Source organism: Eriocheir sinensis, chromosome 30 (assembly GCF_024679095.1).
Source record: "Eriocheir sinensis breed Jianghai 21 chromosome 30, ASM2467909v1, whole genome shotgun sequence".
In the NCBI taxonomy this organism is placed as follows: domain Eukaryota; kingdom Metazoa; phylum Arthropoda; class Malacostraca; order Decapoda; family Varunidae; genus Eriocheir; species Eriocheir sinensis.
In genome coordinates this window covers 7289773-7317425 of record NC_066538.1, presented here as the reverse complement: position 1 = coordinate 7317425, position 27653 = coordinate 7289773, and the positions used below count along the sequence as shown (strand labels likewise).

General features: G+C 40.4%; 1 protein-coding gene across 1 annotated transcript in view; it reads left to right on the top strand.

Annotated features, from left to right (window-relative positions):
* LOC127005538 (atherin-like) overlaps window positions 1–26570 on the top strand; it is an 83460-nt gene extending 56890 nt beyond the window's left edge. Inside the window, exon 2 of the mRNA XM_050874464.1 lies at window positions 25928–26570. Within this exon, the coding sequence (XP_050730421.1) occupies window positions 25928–26357 (430 nt within the window). The 3' untranslated portion in view covers window positions 26358–26570. The remainder of the gene's footprint in view (window positions 1–25927) is intronic.
* The last annotated feature ends 1083 nt before the right edge of the window (window positions 26571–27653 follow it).

Genomic DNA, 27653 nt, shown 5'->3' with positions numbered 1-27653 from the left:
GGAGGAGGAGGAGGAGGAGGAGGAGGAAAAGAGATGAAGGGGAGGAGAGGGCAACATCATATTACCTTTTCAAAACACCTCCACCTCCTCCTCCTCCTCCTCCTCCTCCTCCTCCTCCTCCTCCTCTTCTATACTGACACCAAACAATTAGATCTCAGGTAAGTATCCACCTTTACCTCCTCCTCCTCCTCCTCCTCCTACTCCTCCTCCTCTTCCTCCTCCTCCTCTTCTATACTGACACCAAACAATTAGATTTCAGGTAAGTATCCGCCTTTACCTCCTCCTCCTCCTCCTCCTCCTCCTCCTCCTCCTCCTCCTCCTCCTCCTCCTCCTCCTCTTCCTCCTCCAGCAGATAGCGTGGCCAGATACCAGAAGCTGTAAATTTGTTTAATCGTTCTAAATTATGATCTAAAGGGCTAATTAACCTATTATCTGTGGAATCTAAACCCCCCTTACCCCCCCTTATCTGCCCCCCTCACCCCCTCACCCCTTGACCCTCACCTGAGCTTCGTGGTGGGGTGCTTAAGGGGTAGGGGGGCGGGGGGAGGGGGGGAAGGGTGAGCTACCGATCCCCCTTCCCCTTACCCATCACTAATCGAAGCTGCTTTTAAGGGTCTAATGGTATGCTGTCAATATGCGCGGGTGCATGATGGAGGGGAAGGGGTGGGGAGGGGTGGGGAAGGGTGGGGAAGGGTTGGGGAGGAAGGGTGGAGTGAGGGGTAGGTGCGGTATGTTTCGTGGGGTTGTGGTGGTGGTGGTGGTTGTGATGAAAAGGGAAGGGGGTGGTGGTGGGGAGGGGGTGGGGAAGGGGAAATGGGGGGAAAGGAGAGAGAAAGGAATGTTAGGTGGGAGAGAAGGTATGTCAGGTGGGGGTACGATGGTGGTGGTGGTAGTGGTGGTGGTGGTGGTGGTAGTGGTGATGAGGTGGAAGTAATGGCGGTGGTGTGGAGTGGAGGTTGTGAAGGTGGTTGTGAGTGGAAGGGTGATGGGAGAGGTGGAAGAAGGAATGGTAGCGGAATGGTGGTGATGGAGGATCGGAAGAAAAGGAGGAGGAGGAGGAGGAGGAGGAGGAGGAGGAGGAGGAGGACAGAAGATAAAGAATGAGAGAGTACTTGCAGTGGTAATGTGGTGGTCGTTATAGAAGGGGTGGAAGGGATATGGAACAGTAGTGGTGGTGGAAGTGGTGGTGTGGAAGAGGAGATAGTACAACGGGGATGGAATTTAGTGGAAGGGGTGAGTAGAGGAATGCTTGTGATAAAGATGTGGAATGGGAGAGGAATATACGATAGTGATGGTGGTGGAGGAGATGGAGGGGGTGGAGGAGGAGGAGGAGGTGTGGAAGGGGAAGTAATAGAAGTGGTGGAATGGGGTGGAAGAGGGTAGTAGAGAAATGACTGTGATAAAGATGTGGAATGGGAGAGGAGGAATATAGGGTAGTGATGGTGGAGGAGATGGAGGGGGTGGAAGAGGAGGAGAAGGAGGAGAAGAAAGAGGAGGAAGAAGAGGAAGAAGAGGAAGTGGAAGGAGGATTTTTTATATATATTTTTTGGCCATCAGCCGATTGTGGTGGAGGGAGGAATGGAAGGGAGGTGGAGGGGTGGAAGGAAGGAGTGGAGGGGAGGGGAGGTGGAAGTGGAGATGGAGGTGGAAGGGTGGAAGAAAGGAGTGAAGGGGATATAGTGGTGGAAGTGGAGATGGAGGTGGAAGGGTGGAAGAAAGGAGTGAAGGGGAGATAGTGGTGGAAGTGGAGATGGAGGTGGAAGGGTGGAAGAAAGGAGTGGAGGGGAGATAGTGGTGGAAGTGGAGGTGGAGGTGGAAGGTTGGAAGAAAGGAGTGAAGGGGAGATAGTGGTGGAAGTGGAGATGGAGGTGGAAGGAAGGAGTGGAGGTGGAGGGAAAGTGGAAGTTGAGGTGGAGGTGGAAGGAAGAAGTGGAGGTGGAGGGAAGGTGGAAGGGGAGGTGGAGGTGGAAGGTTGGAAGAAAGGAGTGAAGGGGAGATAGTGGTGGAAGTGGAGATGGAGGTGGAAGGAAGGAGTGGAGGTGGAGGGAAAGTGGAAGTGGAGGTGGAGGTGGAAGGGGTGGGGGGGTTACCTGTCACAACACACGCCCTCCTCCACCTGTCTCTCACCTGGTATCAGATTTCCTCGCCTCTTGTATTTTTTTTATTATATTCTTTTTTTGTCTTTTCTATTTTATCCTTCAGTTTTGTTTTGTTTCTCTACGATCACATGTTTTTCTCTTTATCTATTTTTTGTTATTCTTTATCTCGTTTTTCATTTTTCTTTTTGTTTTTGTTGTTGTTTTCTCTTGTTTTTTATTAATAGTGTAATTTTTTTTCTCGTTTTATCACATTTTTTCTTTTTCTCTCTTTTATTATCTTCGTTTAATCTCGTGTTTCTTTCTTATTCCCATTTTTCTCTTTCGTTTTCTTTTCTTTTGTCGTTCATCTATTTTTTTTTGTCTATTACATTTTATCTTTTTTTTCCTTTATTATCATTTTAAGTCTATTTTATTTTTATTTTTTTTCATTAACATGTTTTTTTATACATATTTGGTCTGTCTGTCTGTCTGTCTGTCTGTCTTTCTCTCGTTATTCTCTATCTTTTTCTCCCCTCCGCGTATTTCCCTTCTATTTCTCTCTCTCCCTATCCTCTTTTTTTACCTTTAATTTACCTTCCCTTACCTTACCTTTCTCTCCCTCCATCTATTTATATATTTTTTTCCTTCTCGCATGCACGCCCTCTCTCTCTCTCTCTCCTACCTGTGTCCCCTCTCATCTCCCTTTCTAATCCACTCACCCTATCACCCCTACCCCCCCTTCCCCTCTCCCTTTCCTCCTCCCTCTCCCTTTCATCCTCCTTTTCCTCCTCCCTTACCTCCCCCTTCCTCTCCCTTCCCCTCCTGTTCTATCTCTAATTCCCCTTCACTACTCTCCCTTCCCCCTTCCCCCTTGTCACAGTTGATCCCTGGCGCCTGTGTCCTCCCTTGCTTGTTCTCCCTTTTTCTGTTGCCATTTATTTTTCTCCCTTTATCTGTCTCCCTTTCGTACCTGTTCCCCGTACTTACTTATCCTCCCTTTCCCCATCTCTCTTTACCTGTATCGCCCTTTATCTCTTCCTTTTCATGTCACCCTTTTCTTATCCTCCCTTTATCTCTCCCTTTATTTGTCCCCCCTTCGTACCTGTTCCCCTTTATCTCCCTTACAGAACTACCCTTAACTGTCTTCTCCCTTTTTTACCTGTCCCATTTACCTGCTCCTCCCTTTACCTGCTCTCCCTTACCATTTTCCTTACCATTCCCCTTAGCTGTCCCATTCCCTCTCCTGCCCCCCTTAACTATTGCCTCACCCCTTTCGCCACCCTTCACTTGTTATTCCCCTTAACCAGTGTCCCTCCCTTTATCTCCCTTATGTACCCAGTCTCCCTTAGCTACCATTACCCTTAGCTGCCCCATTCCCTCTCCTTCCCCCCTTAACTGCTGCCCCCCCCCCACTTTCACCATCCTTACCTGCCTCTCTCACCTGTCTCCCTCATTCACCTGTTCCCCTTACCTCCCTTTCTTACCCTCACCTCTATCCCTCGCTCTTTAGGATGATCCCTTTAGCTACCATCCCCCCTTTTACACCCCTCACCTGCCCCCCTTCACCTGTCCAATTTACCTGCTATTTCCCTTTTCCTTTCCTTACCTTACCTTTATCCACCTCCCTACCATTCTCTTATCTACCATTCCCTCTTCTATCTCCCCTTTACCTCTCCCTTCGACTCCCTTTGCTACCATCCCCCCTTCAACACCCTTCACCTGCTATTTCCCTCTTCCTCTCCTTACCTTACCTTAATCCACCTCCCTACCATTCTCTTATCTACCATTCCCTCTTCTATCTCCCCTTTACCTCCCCCTTCGACTCCCTTTGCTACCCTCCCCCATGTCGCTCCCTTTCACCTGCCCCCCTCATCTGTCCCCCTCTCTTGCCTCCCACCTAAAATGTCCTCCATCCCCATCCCTTACCTCACTTTTATCCGTCTCCCTGCCATTGCCTTATCAACTAATCCCCCTTTGGTCCCCCTCACCTGCTAGTATCATTTACCTGTGTCAAATTTGCCTGTATCCCATATCTACCATTTACCCTTACCTGCCCTTACGTTACCTTTACCTGGCTTACCCATTATCTACCCCTTTCTACCTATCCTATCCCTCCCACATCGCTCCCCCTATCCCCCCCCTATCCCTCCCCCACCGTCCCTCCTCCCCTTCACCTACCCCATCACCTATCCCCCTCACCTGCCCTTTATCTGTCTCCCTTATCCACCGTTACCCCTTCTACCAAACCTATCCCCCCTATCTCTCCTCTTAGCCACCGTCCCTCCTTTCACCCACCCCATCACCTATCCCCCTCACCTCCCCCTCACCTGCCCCTCACCTGCCCCTCGCCTGGCGCCCACCTCTCTTGATATTCCGGGCACGCTCCCCGCCTCTGCTTGACCCCAGGTACACGCCGCCCTGCTGCATACAATGGCTGAGGGCGCCCGATGCTTCCCCGCCACTCCTTACCGAGCGCAGGAGTGGGGGGAGGAGTAGGAGTGGGGGGGAGTGGGGAGGAGTGAGGTTAGTGGTAGTGAGTTGGTGGAGGAATGGAAACAGAAGCAGAAGAGGTAGTGGAGGAGGAGGAGGAGGAGGAGGAGGAGCAGAAGTAGGAATGGAAAGGAGTGAAGGAGGAGTAGGAGTGGGTAGGAGTGGAGAGGAGTGAGGTTAGGTGTAATGGTGGTGGAGGAATGGAAACAGAAGCAGAAGAGGTAGTGGAGTAGTACAGGTGGAAGAGGAGGAGGAGTAAGATAAGTGGGAGTGAATGGAGAAGGAGTGGAAGTAGGAGTAGATAGTGGAGTGAGGAGGTGGAGGACTAGAAACAGAAGCAAAAGGAAGATGGAGTAAAGGAAGGAGTAAATGAGACGAAAGAAGAGGACGAAGGGAGAAAGAAAATTAAGAAAGAGGAGTAAGAGGAAGTGAGAAGAGGAAGTAGGGAAGTAGAGAAAACAAGAGATGGAGAAGGAAAGGAGAAAAATGGAAGAAAGAAAAAAACGAAAAAGAACGAAAATAGAAGAAAATGAAAAATATAAGAACGGGGAACAGAGATAAAGTAGGAGAAGAAAGAGAGGAAGGAAAAAGAAAGAAAGATGAAGAGAAGAGGAAGACTAAAAACAGAAGAAAAGTCGTTGAGAAAGACGAGGTTGAGAAGAAGGAAAAAGTGAATGAGAGGAAGGAATAAGGAAGAGGAGGAGGAGGAGGAGGAGGAGGAGGAGGAAGAGGAGGAAGAGGAGGAGTTGTAAGGCAGAGAGGTGGAGGAATACATAAATAAACAAAAGAAATGCGGTGGAAAAGAAAAAGAATAAGTGAATGAGAGGAAGGATGAATAAAAGGAGGAAGAGGAGGAATGGAGAAAGAAAAGAAAATAAGGAAGAGAAATAGAAACCAAAAAAATAGTGGAGAAAGGAAAAGTAGAGAAAAAGGAACAGGAATAAGTGAATTACAGAAAGGAGGAAGAAGAGAAAGAGATAAAGAGGAAGAAAGAGTAAAGTTAGGGAAAACAAGAGATGGAGAAGAAAAGAAGAAAAATGGAAGAAAGAAAAAAACAGGAAAAGAAGGAAAATTGAAGAAAATGAAAAATATAGAAATGAGGAACGGAGATAAAGTAGAAGAAAGAGAAAGAAGGAAAAAAGAAAAAGGAGAAACAAGAGAAGAAGGAGGAAGATAAAGATGGGAGAATGGAAAAGGAAACAAGGAGACAAAAGGAGGAGGAGGAGGAGGAGGAGGAAGAATAAGAGGAGGGGGAGGAGGAGGAGAACCACAAGGAGAGGGAAGAGGAGGAAAGGAGGAGGAACAAATAGCAGGATCAGAACAAGGAAGAGGAAGAGTAAGAAGAGGAAGAGGAAGAGGAGGAAGAGGAAGAGGAAAGACAAGAGGAGGTCTTCTCAATGCGTGATCGTTCTTCTATTTCCGTTCACGTGTACACATTCTGGAGTACACACACACACACACACACGTACACACACACACACACACACACACACACACACACACACACGTACACACACTGCGCAGAAAGTGAATCGAGGTCCGCGCGTGTTTGAACTGATAGTGATGATGATGGTGATGATGATGGTGGTGATGATGGTGGTGATGATGGTGATGGTGGTGGTGATGGTGATGATGGTGGTGATGGTGATTGTGGCGATGGTAACGATAGTGATGATGGTGGTGGTGATAGTGATGATGGTGGTGGTGATGGTGATGATGGTGGTGAGGGTGATTGTGGTGATGGTAATGATAGTGATGATGGTGGTGGTGATAGTGATGGCAATATGGTGATGGTAGCGTGAATTATTTTGCTTATGGATAAAAAAATGTTACGAGTATAAGAAAGAAGAAGAGGGAAGGAGGAGAAAGAAGAGGAAGAAGATGAGGTCTAGGAGGAGGAGGAGGAGGAAGAAAATGAGAAAAAGGAGGAAGAGGAGAAAGAGGAAAGGGAAGAAAAAAAGAGAAGAAAGAGAAATCAACACCTTACTTTCCCACTAAGACGAAAAAAAGCAGAAAAAAACTTGTATCTATATTATTTAGACTCCAAAACACAGGCATCGAACCGGGGTACACAGGAGAAGCAAGTCGAATCTACAGTCACTGCGCCACCTACATGAAAAAAATATATATATAAACCAGAGTAAATAAGTGACCGGATGAATGAAGTATGGAAGAAATTAATGAATGAGGGAATGAGTAAGAAAGGGAGTGAGAGAGGGAGGGACAGAGTGAGTGAGTGAGTGAGTGAAAGAATGTTTGAATTGATGAGTAAAAAAATGAAGAAAAAAAATCTAAAATAATGTTGTACATAAATAAGTCAAGAAATACAATAAAACGACAAAATCTAACTTAAAAAAAATACATGAAACGAACAGAGAAAACAAACACTGACAATGAAAATAAAACACATGAAAACAAATACAACACGAAAACAAAAACAAATAAACAAGTAAATAAACAAAAAAATAAGAATAAAGATAAAAAAATAAACACGAGAAGAATTATTTACACACATCAAGAAAATATAAAAAAATAATAAAAAATTCGAAGAAGTAATTTATAATATTTTCCTTCACTTCCTTTTCATTGTACATTTTCCTTTTTTCTCCCTCTTATCTCTCTCAATTTTTCGACATTTATTCAGTCAATGTATTTTTCTTCCTTTTTTTTTATTTTTTGCATTTTGAGTACAATTATATATTTTTTATTTATTTGTTTATATTTATTTTTCTTCTATTTATGTACCGTATATATTTGTTTTTTTTATGTATTTTATTTATTATTATTATTTTCTTGTTAACTTGCCCCTCAATCAGTCACTTTTTGTTTGTTTTTTGTTAGTTTTATTTATTTATTTATTTTTTATTTTTTTGTCAATTCGATTTTGTCTTCTTATTGCATTTATCTATTTTGCATATCTTCACTTTTATCGATCATCATTTATATATATTTTCTTTATCATCATCATTATCCATCTTTAACATAATTATCATCATTTATCTTATTTCCTCCAATTCCGTATTTTCTATCAATTTTATATTTGTGTCTCCATCTTTATCGTCCGTTTCCTTTATTTCCTTTAGCATAATTATCATCATTTATCTTATTTCCACCAATTCCGTATTTTCTGTCTATCTTATATTTGTGTCTCCTCCTTTATCGTCCCTTTCCTTTATTATCATTACCCGAAGTTGACATTTTCTCATTTATCTTAATTTTCTTGTTGTATATATTTCCTGTTTTTACGTTTATCACTTCATAGTCATTATACGTCATTATCATCTTCCTCATCCGCTGGAATTATAATATCTTTCCTTTTATAATTCTTTTCCTCATCTTTTTTTTTTTCCTCTTTTTCGTCTTTAACTACTTTTTTGCCTCGTATTTCATCGTTTTTTTTTTCTTCCTTTTTATTTTCTCTTCTTTCTTCTTAATCTCACTCCTTTCTTATTTCTTTCTTATTTTAACTTTTTTTTCATTTTCTCCCATTTCGCTCCATTCTCTTTCTTCTAAATTTCTATCCCATTTTATCTCTTTCCAGTTTTCTCTTTTTTCTTTGTGTTTCTCCCTTCCTTCTTATTTCCTACTCCTACTTTCTTTTTAATCTTACTTTTCCATATATTTTTTACTCCTATTTGTTTTTATTCTTCGTATTTCTTCTTTTTTTATACTATTTTCTCTCTTACTTTTATTTTTATCTTCTTATCTCTCATTTTCTCTATTTCTCCTCTTACTTCATATTCTATCTTCGCATTTCTCTTTTTTTCACTATTTCTCTCTTACTTTTTATCTCATTTTCGTATCTCTCTCTTTTTTCATATACTTTTTCAACTACCTCTTATTTTATCTTAGTATTTATTTCTTTTATTTTCCTCTTACCTCATTTTATCTCCGCATTTTCTGATTTTTACACTATTTTTCTCTCTTACATATTTTTTCTTCGTCATATTCTTTTTTTTCCTTCTTCCTTCTGTGTTGCGTCGCCAGTGTGTCGGGACGGTGGCGGCGGCGGCGGTGGCGGGGCGGCGGCAAAGGTGTAAGGCTCACCTGCTGGGCTGACAGGTGTGGCGGGGCGTCGGGCGGGGCCTTAATGAGCTCGGGGGACAGGTAGACCAAGGTGAACACGGGAACGGAAGGACGGACGGGAGAAAACACGGACGGAAGGAGACGGATAGACAGGGAGATGGATGAACAAGTTGAGGGAGATGAAGAGAAGGGAGATAAGAGATTAGAGATGATGGATAAAAAGGGAGATAGATACAAGATGAAGAAAAAAAACGAACGGAAAGAGACAGACAGACAGGGAGACAGATGGACAAGTTGAGTGAGATTAAGAGAAAGGAGATAAAGAAATAAAGAAAGGAGATGGTATATATAAAAAAAAGAAGATAGATAGCAAAATAAAACTAAAAAAACGCTGACGGAAAGAGACAGACAGACAGGAAGATGAATGGACAAGTTGAGGGAGATTAAGAGAAGAGAGATAAAGAAATAAAGAAAGGAGATGAAAAAAAAGACAGATAGCAAGATTAAAAATAAACAACGACGGAAAGAGACAGACAGACAGCGAGTTGAATGAAAAGTTGAGGGAGATTAAGATAGAGAAGATGGAGAGATACAGAAAGGAGACTGAATGGCTAAAGAGATGGAGGGATGAAATAAAGAAGATAGGAATATTAAAAAAAAGATGGAGGATAAAAGAAGGAGTTGGAAAAATTGAAAAAAAAAGATCAATCAAAAAATGAAATTGAAACGAAAAAGGAGACAGAGAGATTAAAGAGATGGAGACTAGAACAGGCGATGGAGATAAAAAAAAAGGGAACTGAAGAGATGAAAGATATAGATTAAAAAAAACTGTGATAATAAAATAATGGAGAGATAGATGGTGAGATTGAAAAAGCGAAAGAAAAGTGGAAAGATAGATAGCAAGATAATAACAGCTTGATGATAATAGCAAGATACAAATAGCAAGATGATAAGAGCAAGATAATCATACCAAGAAAATAATAGCAAGATAATAATACCAAGAAAATAATAGCAAGATAATAATACCAAGAAAATAATAGCAAGATAATCATACCAAGAAAATAATAGCAAGATAATCATACCAAGAAAATAATAGCAAGATAATAATACCAAGAAAATAATAGCAAGATAATAATACCAAGAAAATAATAGCAAGATAATAAGATAAAGGTGAAAAAAAAAATGCAAATACAAAATAGATGAATTGGAGCTTGGCGGAAACATCAACAAACCGACACAAGAAAAAATGACAGATAGAATAACAAATAAAGATAGACAAGTAACATTACACACAAAAAAATATCTCGGGAGCAAATGAAAGGAAATACATGTAAAAAACGATATAGATGAAGAAAATACAGATAATGATATGAAAAAGAAAGAAAAAAAAGGAATATGACGAAGAAAAAATATGTTAGAGAGAAAAATAGTGTAAAAATGAGAAAATGGGAAGAGGAAAATAGAGAAGTGAATACGAAGATGAAATAAGAGGTAATAGAAATAGTAAAAACAGACACAAACAGAGAAAAGGACATGAAAACAAAGCGATATAAGGATACAGAAACACACAGACAAACTTCGGGAACAGAAAGATTCACAGACAAACAAAAAAATGAGAGAAAGAAACGAAGAGAGAAAGAGTGAATTAATTTAAGAAAAGATAAAGACGAAAGAGAAAGAAATAAAGACACATTAGCAAAAAAACAATAACAACAAAAAAGTAAAAACAAAAGACATAGACGAAAAAGAAATAGAAAAAAACTACGAAAATAATAATAAAAAGAAGAAAGTAAGAAAACGAAAGATGGAAATAAAATACAAACAAACAAAGAAGAAATGGAAGCAAATTAACAAAAACTAATGAGAGAGAGGGAGAGAGAGAGAGAGAGAGAGAGAGAGAGAGAGAGAGAGAGAGAGAGAGAGAGAGAGAGAGAGAGAGAGAGAGAGAGAGAGAGAGAGAGACAGAAACAGAGAACCCCAAACAAACCACAACTATATCAAACATAACCAAGTCAACGCATAAAATACTAGTCTCCCACTTTCTCTACTTATCTCCGTTTTCTTTCTCTGTGTGTGCGGGGTTGCCTTCTGCGCGGGGAGGAGGAGGAGGGGCGGGGGGCGCAGGGGAGGGCGGGGGCCGGAATTGTAACTTTATGAGACCCGTATTTAAAGCCGCGTCGGTCCTTTATCTCCGGGTTATGTTCGCCTCCGCACCTCCAGACTTGCTGTATCCCCGTTTGTTTCAGGGTTGCATTAGTGGTGTTCCTCCCCTCTCCTATTCTTTAACCCTTTTCTTCTTCCTTTTCTTCTTCTGTTCTTCTGTTATGTTATCTGCTTTCTCCCTCCTTTCTATTTTTCTTCCTTTTCTTCTTCCTTCTCTTCTTTGTTCTTCTGTAATATTCTCTTCTTTCTACTTTTCTTCCTTTTCTTCTTCCTCTCCTTCTTTGTTCTTCTGTTTTATTCTCTTCTTTCTCCTTTCTTCCCATTTTTTCTTCCTTCTTTTCTTCCTTTACTTCTTTGCTCTTATGATATATTCTCTTCTTTCTCCCGTCTCTCTATTTTTCTTCCTTTTCTTCTTCCTTCTCTTCTTTGTTCTTCTGTCCTATTCTCTTCTTTCTCCTTTCTTCCTATTTTTTCTTCCTTCTTTTCTTCCTTTACTTCTTTGTTCTTATGATATATTCTTTTCTTTCTCCCGTCTCTCTATTTTTCTTCCTTTTCTTCTTTGTTCTCCTGCTATATTCTCTTCTACCTTCCTTCTCTTCCAACTTTTCTCCCTTTTCTTCCTTTTCGTCTCCCATTTCCTTTCATTTTCTCATTTCCTTTACTTTCTTCCCTTTCTCTTCTGTTTTTTTCCTCGTTTTTCCTTCTCCCTTTGATTCTCTTATTCCTGTTTCTATCGTCTCTCTTTCTCTTCCTAATACTCCCTGTCTTTCTTTTCCTCTTCCTTTTTCTCTTCATTCCATTTTCTCCTTTATTCACTTTCCTACTTCTCCTTTTCCTTCTTTTCATCTTCCTTTTCCCTTTCATTTTCTTGTTTCTTCATCTTCCTTCACTTCCTCTCCCTACTTCTTTTCTCTATTCCCTCTTTTCCATTTTCATTCTCATTTTTTCTTCCCTCTTTCTTCTCTTCCTTTTCTTACTTCTCCTTTGTCTTGCCTTTTCTTCATCAAAATTTATTCTTACGTTATTTCTTGTATTTTCTTTCTCCCTTCTTTCTACTTTTTCTTCCTTTTCTTCTTCCTTCTCTTCTTTGTTCTTCTGTTATATTCTCCTCCATCTTCCCTTTTTCTATTTTCTTCCTTTTTGTCTTCCATTTCCTTTCATTTTCCCAGTTCCTTTACTTTCTTCCCTTTGTCTTCTGTTTTTTTCTCGTTTTTTCTTCTCTCTTTCATTCTTCTTTAATCTGTACGAAAACTGTTATTTATATTTTCCTTTCTTCCCTTCCTCTTTTTTTCCTCTTTTCCATATCTTCTACTTTCTTCCCTCTTTATTTTCCCCTTTCATCCGCGTATTCGGCCTTCTCTTCGTCCTCGCTCTCCTCCTCCTCCTCCTCCTCCTCCTCCTCTACATAGTTTGGGGACAAAATTCTTACCCCGGGAAAGTTGGATTCGTGTTCCCGTTTCCCTGTTTATTAATTTATTTGTCCTCCCTTGTCTTCGTTGTGTGTGTGTGTGTGTGTGTGTGTGTGTGTGTGTGTGTGTGTGTGTGTGTGTGTGTGTGTGTGTGTGTGTGTGTGTGTGTGTGTGTGTGTGTGTGTGTGTGTGTGTGTGTGTGTGTGTGTTTATTTATTGCCGTCTAAGTACTTTTAACTGTGACATACTCCTCAAAACTTTTCCAATATATTCGTTTTTGTTTCCTTTTTTTTGGGGGGGGGTATATATAAATTTCCGTCTAGTGATGTTTAATCATAATCTATTGTGTTTATTTATTTATTTATTTTATCTATTTTTTGTGTGTTTTCTGCAGTTTTTTTTTTTTATTCCGTTTTTGTTCAATACTGCATTTATATTTTCTTCTTTTTCCACCTATACATAATATTCTCTATGTATTTTGTGCTAATTTTATGACATTACACTTACTTCAATTGTTGTTTTCTTCTTTGCTTATTGTGATCTGATATTTTCAAGATTTGTTTCTCTTCTTTGTCTTCTATATTATTCATTTCTCCTTTGTTAATATCAGTCCTCAGATTTTTATTTATCTATTTCATTTCTCTCAAAAATCACAACATAACTCATTTTTATTTTTATTATTTTCTATTGATCTTGCTTTCTTATCTTATTTTCTTGTTCATCATATTTTCTTGTTATGTTTTCTTGTTTTACTTGTTATATATATTTGATTTTCTTATCTTATTTTATTATTTATCAGAGATTTTATTTATTTATTTCATTTCTCTCATAAATCACAACATAACTCATTTTTATTTTTACTATTTTCTATTGATCTTACTTTCTTATCTTATTTTCTTCATCATCATAGTTTCTTGTCATGTTTTCTTGTCTTACGGTACTTTCTATATATGTTTTATTTTCTTATCTTATTTTATTATCTTATTTATCTGATTTTTTATTTTTTTATTTCATTTCTCTCAAAAATCACAACGTAACTCATTTTTATTTTGACTATTTTCTATTGATCTTACTTTCTTATCTTATTTTCTTCATCATCATAGTTTCTTGTCATGTTTTCTTGTCTTACTTTTTATATTATGTTTTATTTTCTTTCGGCTCCTCGTTACTAAATATCGTCCCCTTTCACCTCGCAGTGCCGGGTCTTTCTTTTACTTTCAACTTTCACGTTCTGAATATTCCAATCACATTCTCTCTCTCTCTCTCTCTCTCTCTCTCTCTCTCTCTCTCTCTCTCTCTCTCTCTCTCTCTCTCAAAACGTTGCAACACACACACACACACACACACACACACACACACACACACACACACACATGATTCAACCTCCACCTTCTCTAAACCAACCTCCTCCTTCTCCCTCACCACCACCACCACCACCATTATCACCATCGCCATCACCGCTCCATCATCAGCGTCATCATCAATGCGAGTCACGCGGGGGAGAGGACGGCGGAGCAGCGTCCCCGGGGCATACCAAACACCCTGGGCCCCGCGCGCGCCCCTGGGGACCCCGGGGGAGGCTAGGCGAGGCGACGCGACCTATATGGCTGGGGTATGTTGGCCAGTTAGTACGCGCATGCCAATTAGCACTCCGATGTTGTTTGGGATATAGGAGACAAGTAGTGGTGGTTGTAGTAGTAGTAGTAGTAGTAGTAGTAGTAGTAGTAGTAGTAGTAGTAGTAGTAGTAGTAGTAGTAGTAGTAGTAGTAGTGGTTCTAGTTGTATAGGGGATTCATAAAGGTTCTAAAAGGGAGATAATGACCGTATGGGTTCTTGGGTCTCAGCTGTCCTGGGATCTACTTACTTACTTATTTACTTACTTACGGGTTCTAGAAAGGTACTAAGACACATGTAAGTCCTTGGGGTTCTTACGTTCTGGGTTCTAGAGGGTCAGGAGATGGTTCAATGTTTCAGCCTCGTAGGGAAAGACACTAAGCAGACATAACAGTGCTGGATAGTGAAGAGCCGCTGCAGACAACACTTCAGGCATGTCAGACTGCCGAGTTGGTTAGTTGGTTCTGGTTTCATGAGGTGCTTCTTCAGACAGACAGCCATATGGAAGGGAAGTGGAAGGGAAAGGAAGAGATGGGAAGGGAAGGGAAGGGAAGGAAAGTGGGAAGGAAGGAATGGAAAGGAAGGGAAGGGAAGGCAAGTGGAAAGAAAGGGAAGGGAAAGGTAGGAGAGGGAAGGGAAGGGAAAGGAAAGGAAGGCAAGGGAAGGGAAAGGAAAGGAAGGGAAGGGAAGGGAAGGAAATGGAAGGGAAGGGAAAGGAAAGGAAGGGAAGGGAAGGGAAGGGAAGGGAAGGGAAGGGTAGTGAAGGGAAGAAAAGAGAAAAAGGGATGGGAAGGGAAGGAAAGTGGAAAGATAGGAAAGGGAAGAAAAGAGAAGGGAAGGGATGGGAAAGGAATGAAAGAGAAGGGAAAGGGAGGGAAGGGAAGGGAAGGGAAGGAAAGGGAAGGGAAGGGAAGGGAAGGGAAGGAAAGGGAAGGAAAGGGAAGGAAAGTGAAAAGGAAGGAAAGAGAAGGGATGGGAAGGAAAGGACAGTGGAAAGGAAGAAAAGGAAAGGGAAGTTGAAATGAAGGATGGGGAGGTGAGAGAGAAGTGAGGGGCAAGGGAAGGTGAGAAACAAGAGAATAAGGAGAGGTTAGGGAAAGGGAGGTTAAGTGGAGGGAAGGTGAGGTTTTGGTGTGTGTGAGGGGAATAAGGTACCACCGAAGGAAAGGGTAGGACAAAAGGGTGAGGGAAGGGGAGGAGAGGGTTAGAAAGGGAACCTGATGAAAAGGACTGAGCAAAGAGGTTAGAGGCGAGTACATAGAATAAAAGAAGGCAAAAAAAGGTAGGAGATAAAGGAAAAAAAGAGAGAGAGAAAAGTGCGGTGAGGGAGTGAGCAAGTAAACATCAAACTACGGTCCTTTTTAGACAATTTCAGCAACATAACCGCATGAAAAGACACGTCGAGATCCATTAGAAAGACGTGTGAGTGTGTGTGAGTGTGTGTGTTGGGAAAAATAAATGTGTGAGTGTGTGTGTATGTGTGTGTGTGTGTGTGTGAGGAGGAATAAGTGTGGAGGCGTGTGTATGTGTATGTTTAAGTGTGTGTGTAGGGGGTGGGGGGGGAGAGCGACAGGAGCATGAGGGCAGTGATGTAGGTGGAGGAGGACACATAACTCAGCGTGAGGGGAGGTGACGGTGTGACGGAATGTAAACAAAACGACGATGAGGTGCGTGTTAGCAACGGGGTCACAAATACATGCAATACTGACACGCAAACACACACACACACACAAGTAAACAGTCGTGGGTGATAGCAACGGGTAGACAAATATATACAAACAGACACACACACACGTACACACAAACACACACGCAATTACAGAGATAAACGGAGAAGCAAGATAGAAAAAGGAAGATAAAGATAAATAAATAAATAGATAGATAAATGAATGAGATAAAATAGTAAGATTAGACAAAGAGAGTGAGAATGTGTAAATAAGTAAAGGATTCAAACACTTATCGAAAAAAAAAACAGAAAAAAACAGACAAACAAACGGGGAAATTATAAACCGCTTCACATACACACAAACAAACAGAGATAGATAATGAGATAAATAAGAAATGCGTGATAAGGGGAGATAACGAAGGGGAGACAATGATAAACAGGAAAACAACAGGTAAGCAAACAAAAAACAGAGATTAGTGTCAGAATGTAAATAAGAGAAAAAGAAAGGCAGACAAAAAAATTATGAAAGAAAAAAAAGCGAATAAAGGAAGAGAAAATAAACAATAAAAAAAAGAGAATGTAGCAAATCCATCTCTTCCTTCTTCTTTTTTTAATCATCATCATCTCCTTGTTATTATCTTCCATTGCCTCTCTATTCTTCTATTTTTCCTGTCTTCTTTTTTTCATCTTTTTTTCCTCCTTATGTCTTCCTTTTCTTCAACTTCCTAATCATCCTTTCAATTCCTTCCTCTTTTTTTATCATCCTCTTTCTTCTCATATTTTGCTTTTCTTAACATTCCAACTAACTTCTTTCCCTCTTCCTCTTCCTCTTCCTCTTCCTTTTCTGCTCTCCCTCCTTTTCCTTACGACTCCATTATTTCTCCTTCGCTTCTCCTCCATTTGGTCTTCTTTCCCATTTCTTTCCTCTTTCTATTGATTCCATTCATTATTTTTTTATCATTCTCTTACTCCTCTTTCTTCTGGTATGTTTTTTCTCACTTTCCTCATTTTCCTCATTCTTTTCCTCCTCTTTTTTATCTTCTTTCTTCTCTTCTTCTTTGTTTTGTTTTCCTCTCGCTTTTCCTCCTCTCCCTACTAATCCTTCCTCTTTTACCATCCTCTTCCTTTTCCTCTTCCTCTTTCTTACATATTGCTTTTACTCATTTTCTTTCCTCTTTCTCTTTCATCTCCATTTTCCTCCTCCTCTTCCTTTCATTTTGCTATTCCTCATCTTCTTTCCTCTTCCTCTCTCTTCTTCTTTTTCCTCTTCCTCTTTCTTACATACTGCTTTTCCTCATTTTCTTTCCTCTTCCTCTTTCATCTCCATTTTCCTCCTCCTCTTCCTTTCATTTTGCTATTCCTCATCTTCTTTCCTCTTCCTCTCTTGTCTTCCTTTTCCTCTTCCTCTTTCTTACATTATTGCTTTTACTCATTTTCTTTCCTCTTCCTCTCTCTTCTTCCTTTTCCTCTTCCTCTTTCTTACATTATTGCTTTTACTCATTTTCTTTCCTCTTCCTCTCTCTTCTTCCTTTTCCTCTTCCTCTTTCTTAAATATTGCTTTTACTCATTTTCTTTCCTCTTCCTCTCTCTTCTTCCTTTTCCTCTTCCTCTTTCTTAAATATTGCTTTTCCTCATTTTCTTTCCTCTTCCTCTCTCTTCTTCCTTTTCCTCTTCCTCTCTCTTCTTCCTTTTCCTCTTCCTCTTTCTTACATTATTGCTTTTACTCATTTTCTTTCCTCTTCCTCTTTCTTAAATATTGCTTTTCCTCATTTTCTTTCCTCTTCCTCTCTTGTCTTCCTTTTCCTCTTCCTCTTTCTTACATTTTGCTTTTCTTCACTTTCTTTATTATATTTCCTGCTATTCCTCTATTCGTTATTCCTCTTCCTCTTCCTCATTTTCATTTCCTTACCTTCTTTACGTTCCTACTATTCCTCTTTTCACTTTTCCTCTTCCTCGTCCTCATTTTTCATTTCCTCACCTTTATGCTTCTACTATCCCATTTTTCTTTTTTCATCTTCCTCTCCCTTTTCCCCTCTTCCTCTTTTTTTTATATTTTGCTTTCTCTCACCTTCTTCATGTTTTCCTACCATTCCTCTTTTCATTTTCCATTTCCTCACTTTATTTATGGTCCTCCTATTCCTCTCTTCTTTCTTCCTCTTCCTTTTCCTCTTTTTCCATTTTCTCACCTTTTTCATGTTCCTACTATTTCTCTCTTATTTCTTCATCTTCCTCTTCCTCATTTTCCATTTCTTCACCTTCTTTCCGTCCCTATCATTCCTCTTTTCTTTTTTCATCTCCCTCTGCCTCATTTTCATTTCCTCCCCTTCTTTGCAGCCCTACTAATCCTCTTTTCTTTTTTCATCTTTCTCCTCCTCATTTTCCATTCTCTCACCTTCTTTCCGTCCCTATCATTCCTCTTTTCTTTTTCATCTTCCTCTTCCTCATCTTCCATTTCCTCACCTTCTTCATGTTCCTATACTATTGCTCTCTTCTTATTTCATCTTCCTCTTTCCCATTTTCCATTTCCTCTTTTCATTTTCCCTCTCCCTCTTCCTCATCTTCCATTTCCACGCACACTTAATAAAACAACTACAAACAAAACCCGATTTATGATAAGACGGCAGGAGAGACGCGGCTGTAAAACACGTGTAGGAGATAAGAGACGTGATGAGGAGAGATAATGAGGGAGAGACAATAATTTGCACTCATTAAAACGAAGAGACGCGGAGATGAGGAGATAGAGGCGGCGGAACGATACACAGAAGATGATGGAGGAGGAGGAGGAGGAGGAAGAGGAGGAGGAGGAGGAGGATACCGATGAAAAGACAAAGAAAGAGGAACAACAAGAATATAAAGAAAAGAACAGGACATAGTATAAGAAAGAGGAAAAGGAGGTTGAAAGGAAGGGAAGGGAAGGGAAATGGAAAAGAAGGGAAGGGAGGAGGAGGAGGAGGAGGAGAAAAATGAAGCCAATGAAATAGACAAAAAAGAAAAAAGAAGAACAACAAGAACAGGAAGAAAAGAACAGGATATAGTATAAGAAAGAGGAAAAGGAGGTTAAAAGGAAGGGAAGGGAAGGGAAATGGAAAAGAAGGGAAGGGAGGAGGGGGAGGAGGAGGAGGAGGAGAAAGAGGAAGACGATGGAAAAGACAAAGAAGAAAAAGGAACAACAAGAACAGGAAGAAGAGAAGAACAAGACCAGGAACAAGAATGAAGAAAAACGAAGAAAAATAGAAAAAGAAGAAAAACGAGAAAAAAATGATAAGAAAAAAACAGGAAAAAATTAAGAAAAAGAAAATGAAGGTGAACAAAAATAACAAAAAATAACAAAAACAAACACTACAAACAAAAAGATAATAATAATAAAAATAATAACATTAGTAATAAAAATGACAACGATGAAGATGACGTAGAAAAAAATGATAATGACTTCGATAACTAACATAAACACACACACACACACACACACACACCTACTCCCCCACACACAAACACACACACCTCCCTCCCCCCCACACACACATACACAAACACACACACAAACACCTACTCCCCCTACACAAACACACACACACACAAACACACACACACAAACACCTCCCCCTCCCCATACACACACAAACAAACACAAATAGAACGTGTGACATAAGCCAAACACACACACCAAGAGCTTATAGTGAAGAAGTCTATAGGCCTAACAGTAGTAGTAGTAGTAGTAGTAGTAGTAGTAGTAGTAGTAGTAGTAGTAGTAGTAGTAACAACAGCATCATCATCATCATCATCACGACAATAATAACCACAACAATAACAATAAACAAACAAAACTAAACAAAATAAATAAAAATAATAGAAAACAAAATAAACAAATAGAAATCATCATCATCATCACCATCACACAAAAAACAACAACCCCATAAATAAATAAACATCAATAAAAACACAAATAAATAAATAAAAAAATACACCAGAATTTCCAAAGTGAACCGTAGCCCAAAAATCTCTCTTCGCCTCATATATCTCACCCACGACGGGAAAGAACAACAAAAAAAGGAGGAGGAGGAGGAGGAGGAGGAGGAGGAGGAGGTCGAGAAGATGGAGGAGGCAGAGGAGGAGGAGGAGGAGGAGGAAGAGGTCAGGGTGGAAGGTCACAGAGAGGTCACAGGTAGCCAATAAGAGGAGGAAGAGGAGGAGGAAGAAGAGGAGGAGGAGGAGGAGGAGGAAGAAGGAAGAGGGTCAAAGGGTAAGAACTAAGGGAGGAATACGAAGAAGATGGAGGTCACTAAAGGAGGAGGAGGAGGAGAAGGAGGAGGAGGAGGAGGAGGAGGAGGAGGAGGAGGAGGAGGAGGAGGAGGAGGAAGCAGACGAATATGTGTAAGAGGAAGTAGGAAGGAATAAAGGAAGGAAATGAAGAAGAACGAGAAACCAAAGAGGAAAAATTTAAGGAATGAGAGATGAGGAAGAGAGAAGATAAAAGAAAATCAAAGAAAAGAGTAAAAGAGGAAGGAAAGAATAGAAGAAAAGAGAAAAGCATGTAAAGGGGAAGAAAAGGAAGGGGAAGGTAAGGGAAGGGGAGAGAAGGGGAGGTGATGGGGAGGAATTAAGAGGTGAAGGAAGGGGTACAGAGAATGAGAGAAGAGAGATGAAAGGTGAAGAATGAAGGAGAAAGAGAATGAGGGAGTAAGGGAGAGAGGGATAAAAGAGGAAGAAGGACATGGGGAGAAGGGAGAGGGGAGAGGTGAAGGATAAGGGAGATAGAGAAAGGGGAGGTATGGGTGTGTAAGGGAGGAGAGGAGTAAGGGAAGGGAAAGAAAGGGATGGCGAGGGAGGAGGGGAGAGACAGAGAGGGGAGAGAGAGAGATGCTGGGGAGAAAGGTGAGGGAAAGGAAGGGAGTTAAATTGGGGGAGAGGGGAAGAGTAGTGAAGGAAGGGGGGGGGGATTAAAAGGGTGAAAGGGGGAGAGAGTGAGAGGAGGGAGAGAAAGAAGGATGGCGGGGGGAAGGGTGAGGGGAAGGAAGGGAGTTTAGAGGGATGAGGGGAAGGGGTGAGGGAAGGTGAGATGAAATGAAGGGAGGGGAAAGAGGAAAGGGGTGAAGGGGAAAGGAGGGAGGGGGAGAGAGAGAGATGCTGGGGAGAAGGGTGAGGGGAAAGGGTAGAGAGAAAGGGTGGGGAAGAGAGGGTCAACGTTTCAAAGGAGGGGGGAGAGGGGGAGAGGGGGGAGGGGGGTTAGGTTATATATATCTGCCTTAATCTATGAGCCCGTCTGTTACCTTCCTTCGCAGTCTGTTAGTCATCCGCCAGAGGGAAGCACTGGTCCCTCTGATTTACGCCTCCTCCTCCTCCTCCTCCTCCTCCTCCTCCTCCTCCTCCTCCTCTTCCTTCTCCTCTTCTTCCTTATCCTCTTCGTCCCCATACTCGTCCTTATCCTTGTCCTCCTCGTCCTTCTTCTTCTTCTTCTTCTTCTTCTTCTTCTTCTTCTTCTTCTTCATCTCCGTCTTCGTCTTCCTCCTCCTCCTCCTCCTTCCCCTCCTCCTCTTCCTTCTCCTCTTCTTCCTTATCCTCTTCGTCCCCATCCTCGTCCTTATCCTTGTCCTCCTCGTCCTTCTTCTTCTTCTTTTTCTTCTTCTTCTTCTTCATCTCCGTCTTCGTCTTCCTCCTCCTCCTCCTCCTTCTTCTCTTCCTTCTTTTGCTTCTCCTTTTCACCATTCGTCTCCCTTATTCTCAATCTCCTTCTCTTTTTCCTATTTTGTCTTATTTTCTTTTCTTTGATTCCTGTTCCTTTTTTCCTGTTTTTTTTTTCTTTCTCTGTTTTCTCCTATTCCATTTCTCTGACTTTTTTTCTTATACTTTTCCAATTCCTTCTTTCCCCGCTTCTTTTTTTTCTTTACTTGAGTTTCTTCATTCTCCTCCAGTTAATCTTCTTTCTCTTTCTTTTCTTTCTTCTGCTCTTTCTCTATTTCCTCCTCCTCTTCTTCCTACGTTTTCCTATGCTGTCCCTCCACCTCTTTCTCCTCTTCCCTCTTTCGCTTCTACTCTTCCTTCATCCTTTCCTCCTTTTCTACTGCGCTTTCCTCTCCTCTCCCTCCATTTCTTCCTCTTCCTCTTCCTTTCTATTCTGCTATTCCTCCTTTTCCCTTAGACTTCTTTATTTCTCCTTCTCTTTTCCTCCTTCATTCCCATTTCTTTCCTCCTCTACTCTTTCTTCATCCTTTCCTCCTTTTCTACTGCGTTTACCTCTTCTTTCCCTCCATTTCTTCCTCTCCCTCTTCCTTTCCGATTTGCTATTCCTTCTTTTCCTTTAGACTTCTTTATTTCTCCTTCTCTTTTCCTTCTTCATTCCCATTTCTTTCCTCCTCTCCTCTTCCTTCATCCTTTCCTCCTTTTCTACTGCGTTTTCCTCTTCTTTCCCTCCATTTCTTCCTCTTCCTCTTCCTTTCTATTCTGCTTTCCTTCCTTTTCCTCTAGACTTTTTTATTTCTCCTTCTCTTTTCCTCCTTCATTCCCATTCCTTTCCTCCTCCTATTTATTCCTTTCCTTATTTATTGCACACCGTTTATTTCTTCCTTCTCGAGTCCTGCTTTCGTTTTCCTCCTCCTCTCTTACCTTCCTCTTCTTTACTCTTTGTCTTATTTCTTTATTTACATTTGCATTATTTTGGCGATTTTTAATTTAACGTTCTTTCTATGCAATTTATTTATTTATTTTTACTTTTTTCATATTTAGCTTGGTACTGCATATTGGGATTTGCTAACTTAATATATCCAATCACATTTAACTCACTGACATTTCTTTTATATATCTGAATCTTTCTAAGGGGACGATAAGATGGGGAGGGGGAGGATAATGGGGAATGGGAAAGATAATGGGGGAGGGGGAAGATAAGGGGAAGAAGGGTGGAGATAGGGGAGGAAGGGGGAAGGAAAGGGTGATGGGTAGGGGAGTGAAAAGAGGGAAGGAAAAAAATTGGAGGAGAGAAACTACAGGAAAAAAGGGAAAACAAAGAAATGGAAGAGAGGGAAAAGGGGACTGAGGGAAAAGGGAGGAATGAAGGGTAGGATGGGAGAAGAAGGAAATGGGGAAAAAGAGGAGAGGGATATATGTAAGGGGTGAGGGAGGAGGAGAGGGAGAGTGTAGATAGGCGGAAGAAGGGGGGAAGAAGGGGTGATGGGTAGGAGAGGAAAGAGGGGAGGAAAAAAAATAGAAGAGAAACTAAAGGAAGAAAAGGGACGAGCTATTTTTCTCCTTCATTTTCACATTTTTTTTGACAAGAATTGGAAGAAAGAAAACCATAAAATAACGAGATGACTATTTTTCGAGACTATTACAGAAACAAACCAAAAGATACGATGCTTATGAAAAACGCTGAAAAAACTGACATAGAAGCACACACAAAAAACACTGCATATAAAAAAAAAATAAAAAAAGACAAACGCTAACTTCTAACAAACACTAAAGATAAACGAATTAGAACGATGACTTTTGTTTCTGCCTCCCAATAACATTTTTCTAACACATGAAAATAACCAATAGCATCTCACTAATAATAAATAAACAAACGCAAGAAATAAACAACACCAAACAACGTCAAAACAAACAGGTGAAGACAGACTTAAGGCAAATAACACATCACTTCCTGTTTGTTCTCTTTGTAAGTTATCGAAAACATGAAAAAAATCTGATGAGGTATTTTTTTGTAATTTGTCGTTGGCTGTTTTTGTTTTATATTCTCGGCATGGCTGTGTTCGTGTCTGCCTGTGTGTGTGTGTGTGTGTGTGTGTGTGTGTGTGTGTAAGGGAATGGCCCAAAGGGAAATCTTGTAATAGCGGTCTTAATGTTCCCTATCTTAAACAATACACTTTTATCACTATTACGTATTTCTATAGTCATCTTTTCTCTATACATGTTCAATTCTTCTATATATTTTTTTTTTACAGTAAAGGAAGAAGCTCAAGGGCAAAAAAAATAACAGAGAAAACGGCCCATCAATCACTATTCTTCGCTTTCTATTTTCGTTTTCTTTTGTGATCTCTTTCGTTGTCTTCCTGCTGTGGGTGTCAAATACGTATCCTGGTGTTTGTTTTCCATCTTTTTCGTAACATTGAGCGTGTGTGTTTGGTATGCTGCGTTGCGAGTGTGTTCCTGTTCTTGCGTCATTGTGTTCGTTTCTCGTCTTATTTGTTAGTATTCACACACACACACACACACACACACACACACATGCTACCTCCCCCCCCACACACACTCCCCCCTTCTCCCCCCCACAGAAACCCCCCTTCCCCCGCCCCCCACAGAGGTAAAACAAACATAACAGGTAACCACAACACAATCAGTTACCTGTGCTCACCTGTACACAATTAAGGGCGATTAGATTCCCTTATTAATTGACCTGAAGTTCTGACAGGTATCTTGCCCTAATGAGTTACCTTAGAGGGGGGAATCGGAGAGGGGGAAGATAAGGGGAAGGGGGATGATAAGATGGGGAGGGGGAAAGATAAGATGGGGAGGGGGAAGATAAGAGGAAGGAGAAGATAAGAGGGGAAGGGGAGATAAGATGGGGAGGGGGAAGATAATGGGAAGAGGGAAGATGAGACGGGAAGGGGAAGATAAGGGGAGGATGGGTGGAGATAGAGAGAAGAAGAGGGAAAGAAGGGGTGATGGGTAGGGGAGAGGAAAGAGGGGAGGAAAAGAATAGCAGAAGACAAACTAAAGGAAGAAAGGGAAAGCAAAGAAATGGAAGGGAGAGAAAAGGGAGGAATGACGGGTAGGATGAGAGAAAAAGAAAAGGGAGAAAAAGAGTATAGGGATAAATGTAAGGGGTGAGGGAGGAGGAGAAGAGGAGGAGAGAGGAAAAAGTGGAAAGAGAGAGGGGAGAGGAAGAAGGGAGACGTAGAAGAGGGGAAAGGAAGGGAAAGAATGGGAAGGGAAAGGAAGGGAAGAGAGCATTACCTACCCAATTACCACATTACCTGTTGTTTTTGCTACTTGTATGGGAAAGGAAGGAGGAAGGGAAGAAGGGAAGGAGGAGATAAAGGGAAGGAGGGAAGGAGAGAAAAGGAGGAGGGAAAAGGAGGAAAGTTGGAAAGAGCGATAAGAAAAGACAAAAAAGAGAAGGAAAGAATGAGGGAAGGAAGGGGAGAGAGAAAGAGAGGTGAAAGAAAAAAAAGGATGAGAAAAATGGAGGGAAGAAGGGATAGTGGAGGGAGGGTGAGAGAGGGAAGGAAAGAAGCGTGAGAAAAAGAAGAAGAAAAGGGAAAGAAAAGGGAAAGGGGGGAGGGAGGAGGGTAGGGTCTTATTGAAAGGGTCTAAACCATTACCTGTCTGTTTGTCTGTCTGTCTGTATGTATGTATGTATGTATGTATGTTTGTATGTATGTATGTATAAATGAATGTACGTATCATTTTTTTTTCTCTCTCATCAATAAAGACAAAAAAACAATGAAAACAATGAAGAGATAGATAGAGAGAGAGAGAGAGAGAGAGAGAGAGAGAAAAGAGACTCGGGGCTGTCTTTAATTGAGGCGAGGAGTGAACTAGCTCAATCTTGGGGCAAAAACCTCCTTTGTCAACACGAGGAGTCGAGGGTTGTTTGAAAAGAGGGGGAGAAGTTCTCTCTCTCTCTCTCTCTCTCTGGAAGCTTCTGAGTTGCGTTATTATCTATTAGTGTCTATTTTTTTTTCTCTCTCATTAACGTTTTTTTAACTGTCATAATTTGCTTGTTTATGTTTTTTACATATATATTACTCGTCTGTTTTTTTTTTTTCTTAGACTTGTATGTTTTTTTTTCAACATGTCTTATTCTTAAATCATCTAATATTTATATCTACATTTTTTTTTTCATGATCATCTTCTTGTTATTCTTTTATTCAGATTTTCTTTACTTCAATGTAATTTTATCCTTTTCGATTAACATTTCCCTCGTAAGTACATTTTTTTTCTTTTAATGCTGCGTCTCATGTTTATTATATTCTTCATCATTTTTCTATCAATCATTCATCTGTTTCTTGGCTATGTGATATTTTTATTAACTGCTATTGATATTACTTAAACCAGTATTGTAGAGAAGAAAACTATTGCTATTTACACTACAACTACTATTACTACTACTACTATTACTACTACTACTATTACTACTACTACTACTACTACTACTATTACTACTATTACTACTACTATTACTACTACTACTACTATTACTACTACTACTACTACTACTACTACTACTACTACTACTACTATTACTACTATTACTACTACTATTACTACTATTACTACTACTTCTACTGCTACTACTACTACTACTATTACCACTACTACTACTACTACTATTACTACTACTACTACTACTACTACTATTACTACTATTATTACTACTATTGCTACTATTACTACTACTTCTACTGCTACTACTACTACTACTAATACTACTACTACTACTACTACTACTACCGCTACTACTACTACTAATATCACACTTTTCTTTTCAGATGGATGGAGAGAGCGAAAGCAACATCTTGGAATCTGTACCGCACACACTATTTCGATATTCCCTTTTTTATATTTATTCCTTGCCTCCTTTTCCTCTTCGTATTGTTTATCCTGTTTTCCTCGCTTCCTTTCTTCTCCATGTATTACTCATTATCTTTGCTCCTTGTTCTCTTTCCTTGTCTTTTTTATCAATTATCAGTATCGTTATATTTTTCTTATTTTTCCTTCCTTCATTATTTTTTCTCCTTTTTTTCCTTTCTTCCTGCCTTCCTTCCTTCCTTCATTCATTCATTCATCTTTGGAATTTATAGTGTTTTTTTTTTTAATCATCGACTTAAAAAAATTTCTACTGTATATTTTTCTTCCTCCTACGCATCTTCCTCTTCTTCGTTTCCTCTATCTTCGTTCTCTTCTTCTTTTTCATTTTAATTCATTCCCTTTCATACAAACAATTTCCTCTATGTTTCCGCTCCATAACTTTATATATATCTTTCCCTCTACGCCTATCTGTCTGTCTATCTATCTATCTCTCTGTCTGTCTGTCTTTCCGTCCATCTATATCACTTTTTCTCTATTTCCCTCTTTCAATTACGCGGTGGTTGGTTGCTGTCTAGTTTCGTTTAAATTGTATCTATGTTATTTTAGTCGATCCAATTCTCTCTCTCTCTCTCGCTCTCGCTCTCTTCCTCCCTCTCCCTTTGCCTACGAATTTTCCTCTTTATCAAGCTTCCCTCGATTTCAATTCCTTGATAATCAATTGGAATGATTTCTCTGTTCATCCTTTTCTCTTGCTCTTTTATCCTTTGGTTCCTTCTACTGTTTTCTTTTATTTCTCTCTCTTTTAATTCTTGTTTTCTTTCAAGTTTTTTTTTTTTTTTGTTTGTTTGTTTGTTTGTTTCTTTATTTTTCTTCCTTTTTATCTCAAGAAGTCACCGAGTTTTTTTATTTTTTTATTCTCTTTATATAAATTCCAATGCATGAATGAGTGAATAAAAGAAGGAAGGAAGGAAGGAAGGAAGGAAGGAAAAAGGAAGGAAGGAAGGAACGAAAGAAGGAAGGAAAGAAAGGAAGGAAGGAAGGAAGGAAGAGGACGAAGCAAATACACAAGAGAGGACGGAAGAAGAGAAAGAACGACTAAAAGAAATGTGGATAAAAAGGAGTAAAGGAAAAATGAATCAACGGAAAGAGGGAAGAAAGGAAGAAAGAAAGGAAACAAAAGAAACAACGTATGAAGAAAAAAAGGAATGAAGAGAGAGAGAGAGAGAGAGAGAGAGAGAGAGAGAGAGAGAGAGAGAGAGAGAGAGAGAGAGAGAGAGAGAGAGAGAGAGAGAGAGAGAGAGAGAGAGAGAGAGAGAGAGAGAGAGAGAGATAGAGAGAAAGAGAGAGAGAGAGATAGAGAGAGAGAGAGAGAGAGAGAGAGAGAGAGAGAGAGAGAGAGAGAGAGAGAGAGAGAGAGGAAGAGAGGAGGAGAGGAAGGGCGGGACATGAGGGAGAATAAAAATAAGGAGAATGAAGAAATAAAAAAAAGAGAAGGAGGAAAAGCGTGTGTGGAGGAAAGATGAGGAATGAGGATGGAGAGAAACGAGAGAGAGAGAGAGAGAGAGAGAGAGAGAGAGAGAGAGAGAGAGAGAGAGAGAGAGAGAGAGAGAGAGAGAGAGAGAGAGAGAGAGAGAGAGAGAGAGAGAGAGAGAGAGAGAGAGAGAGAGAGAGAGAGAGAGGGTAAAA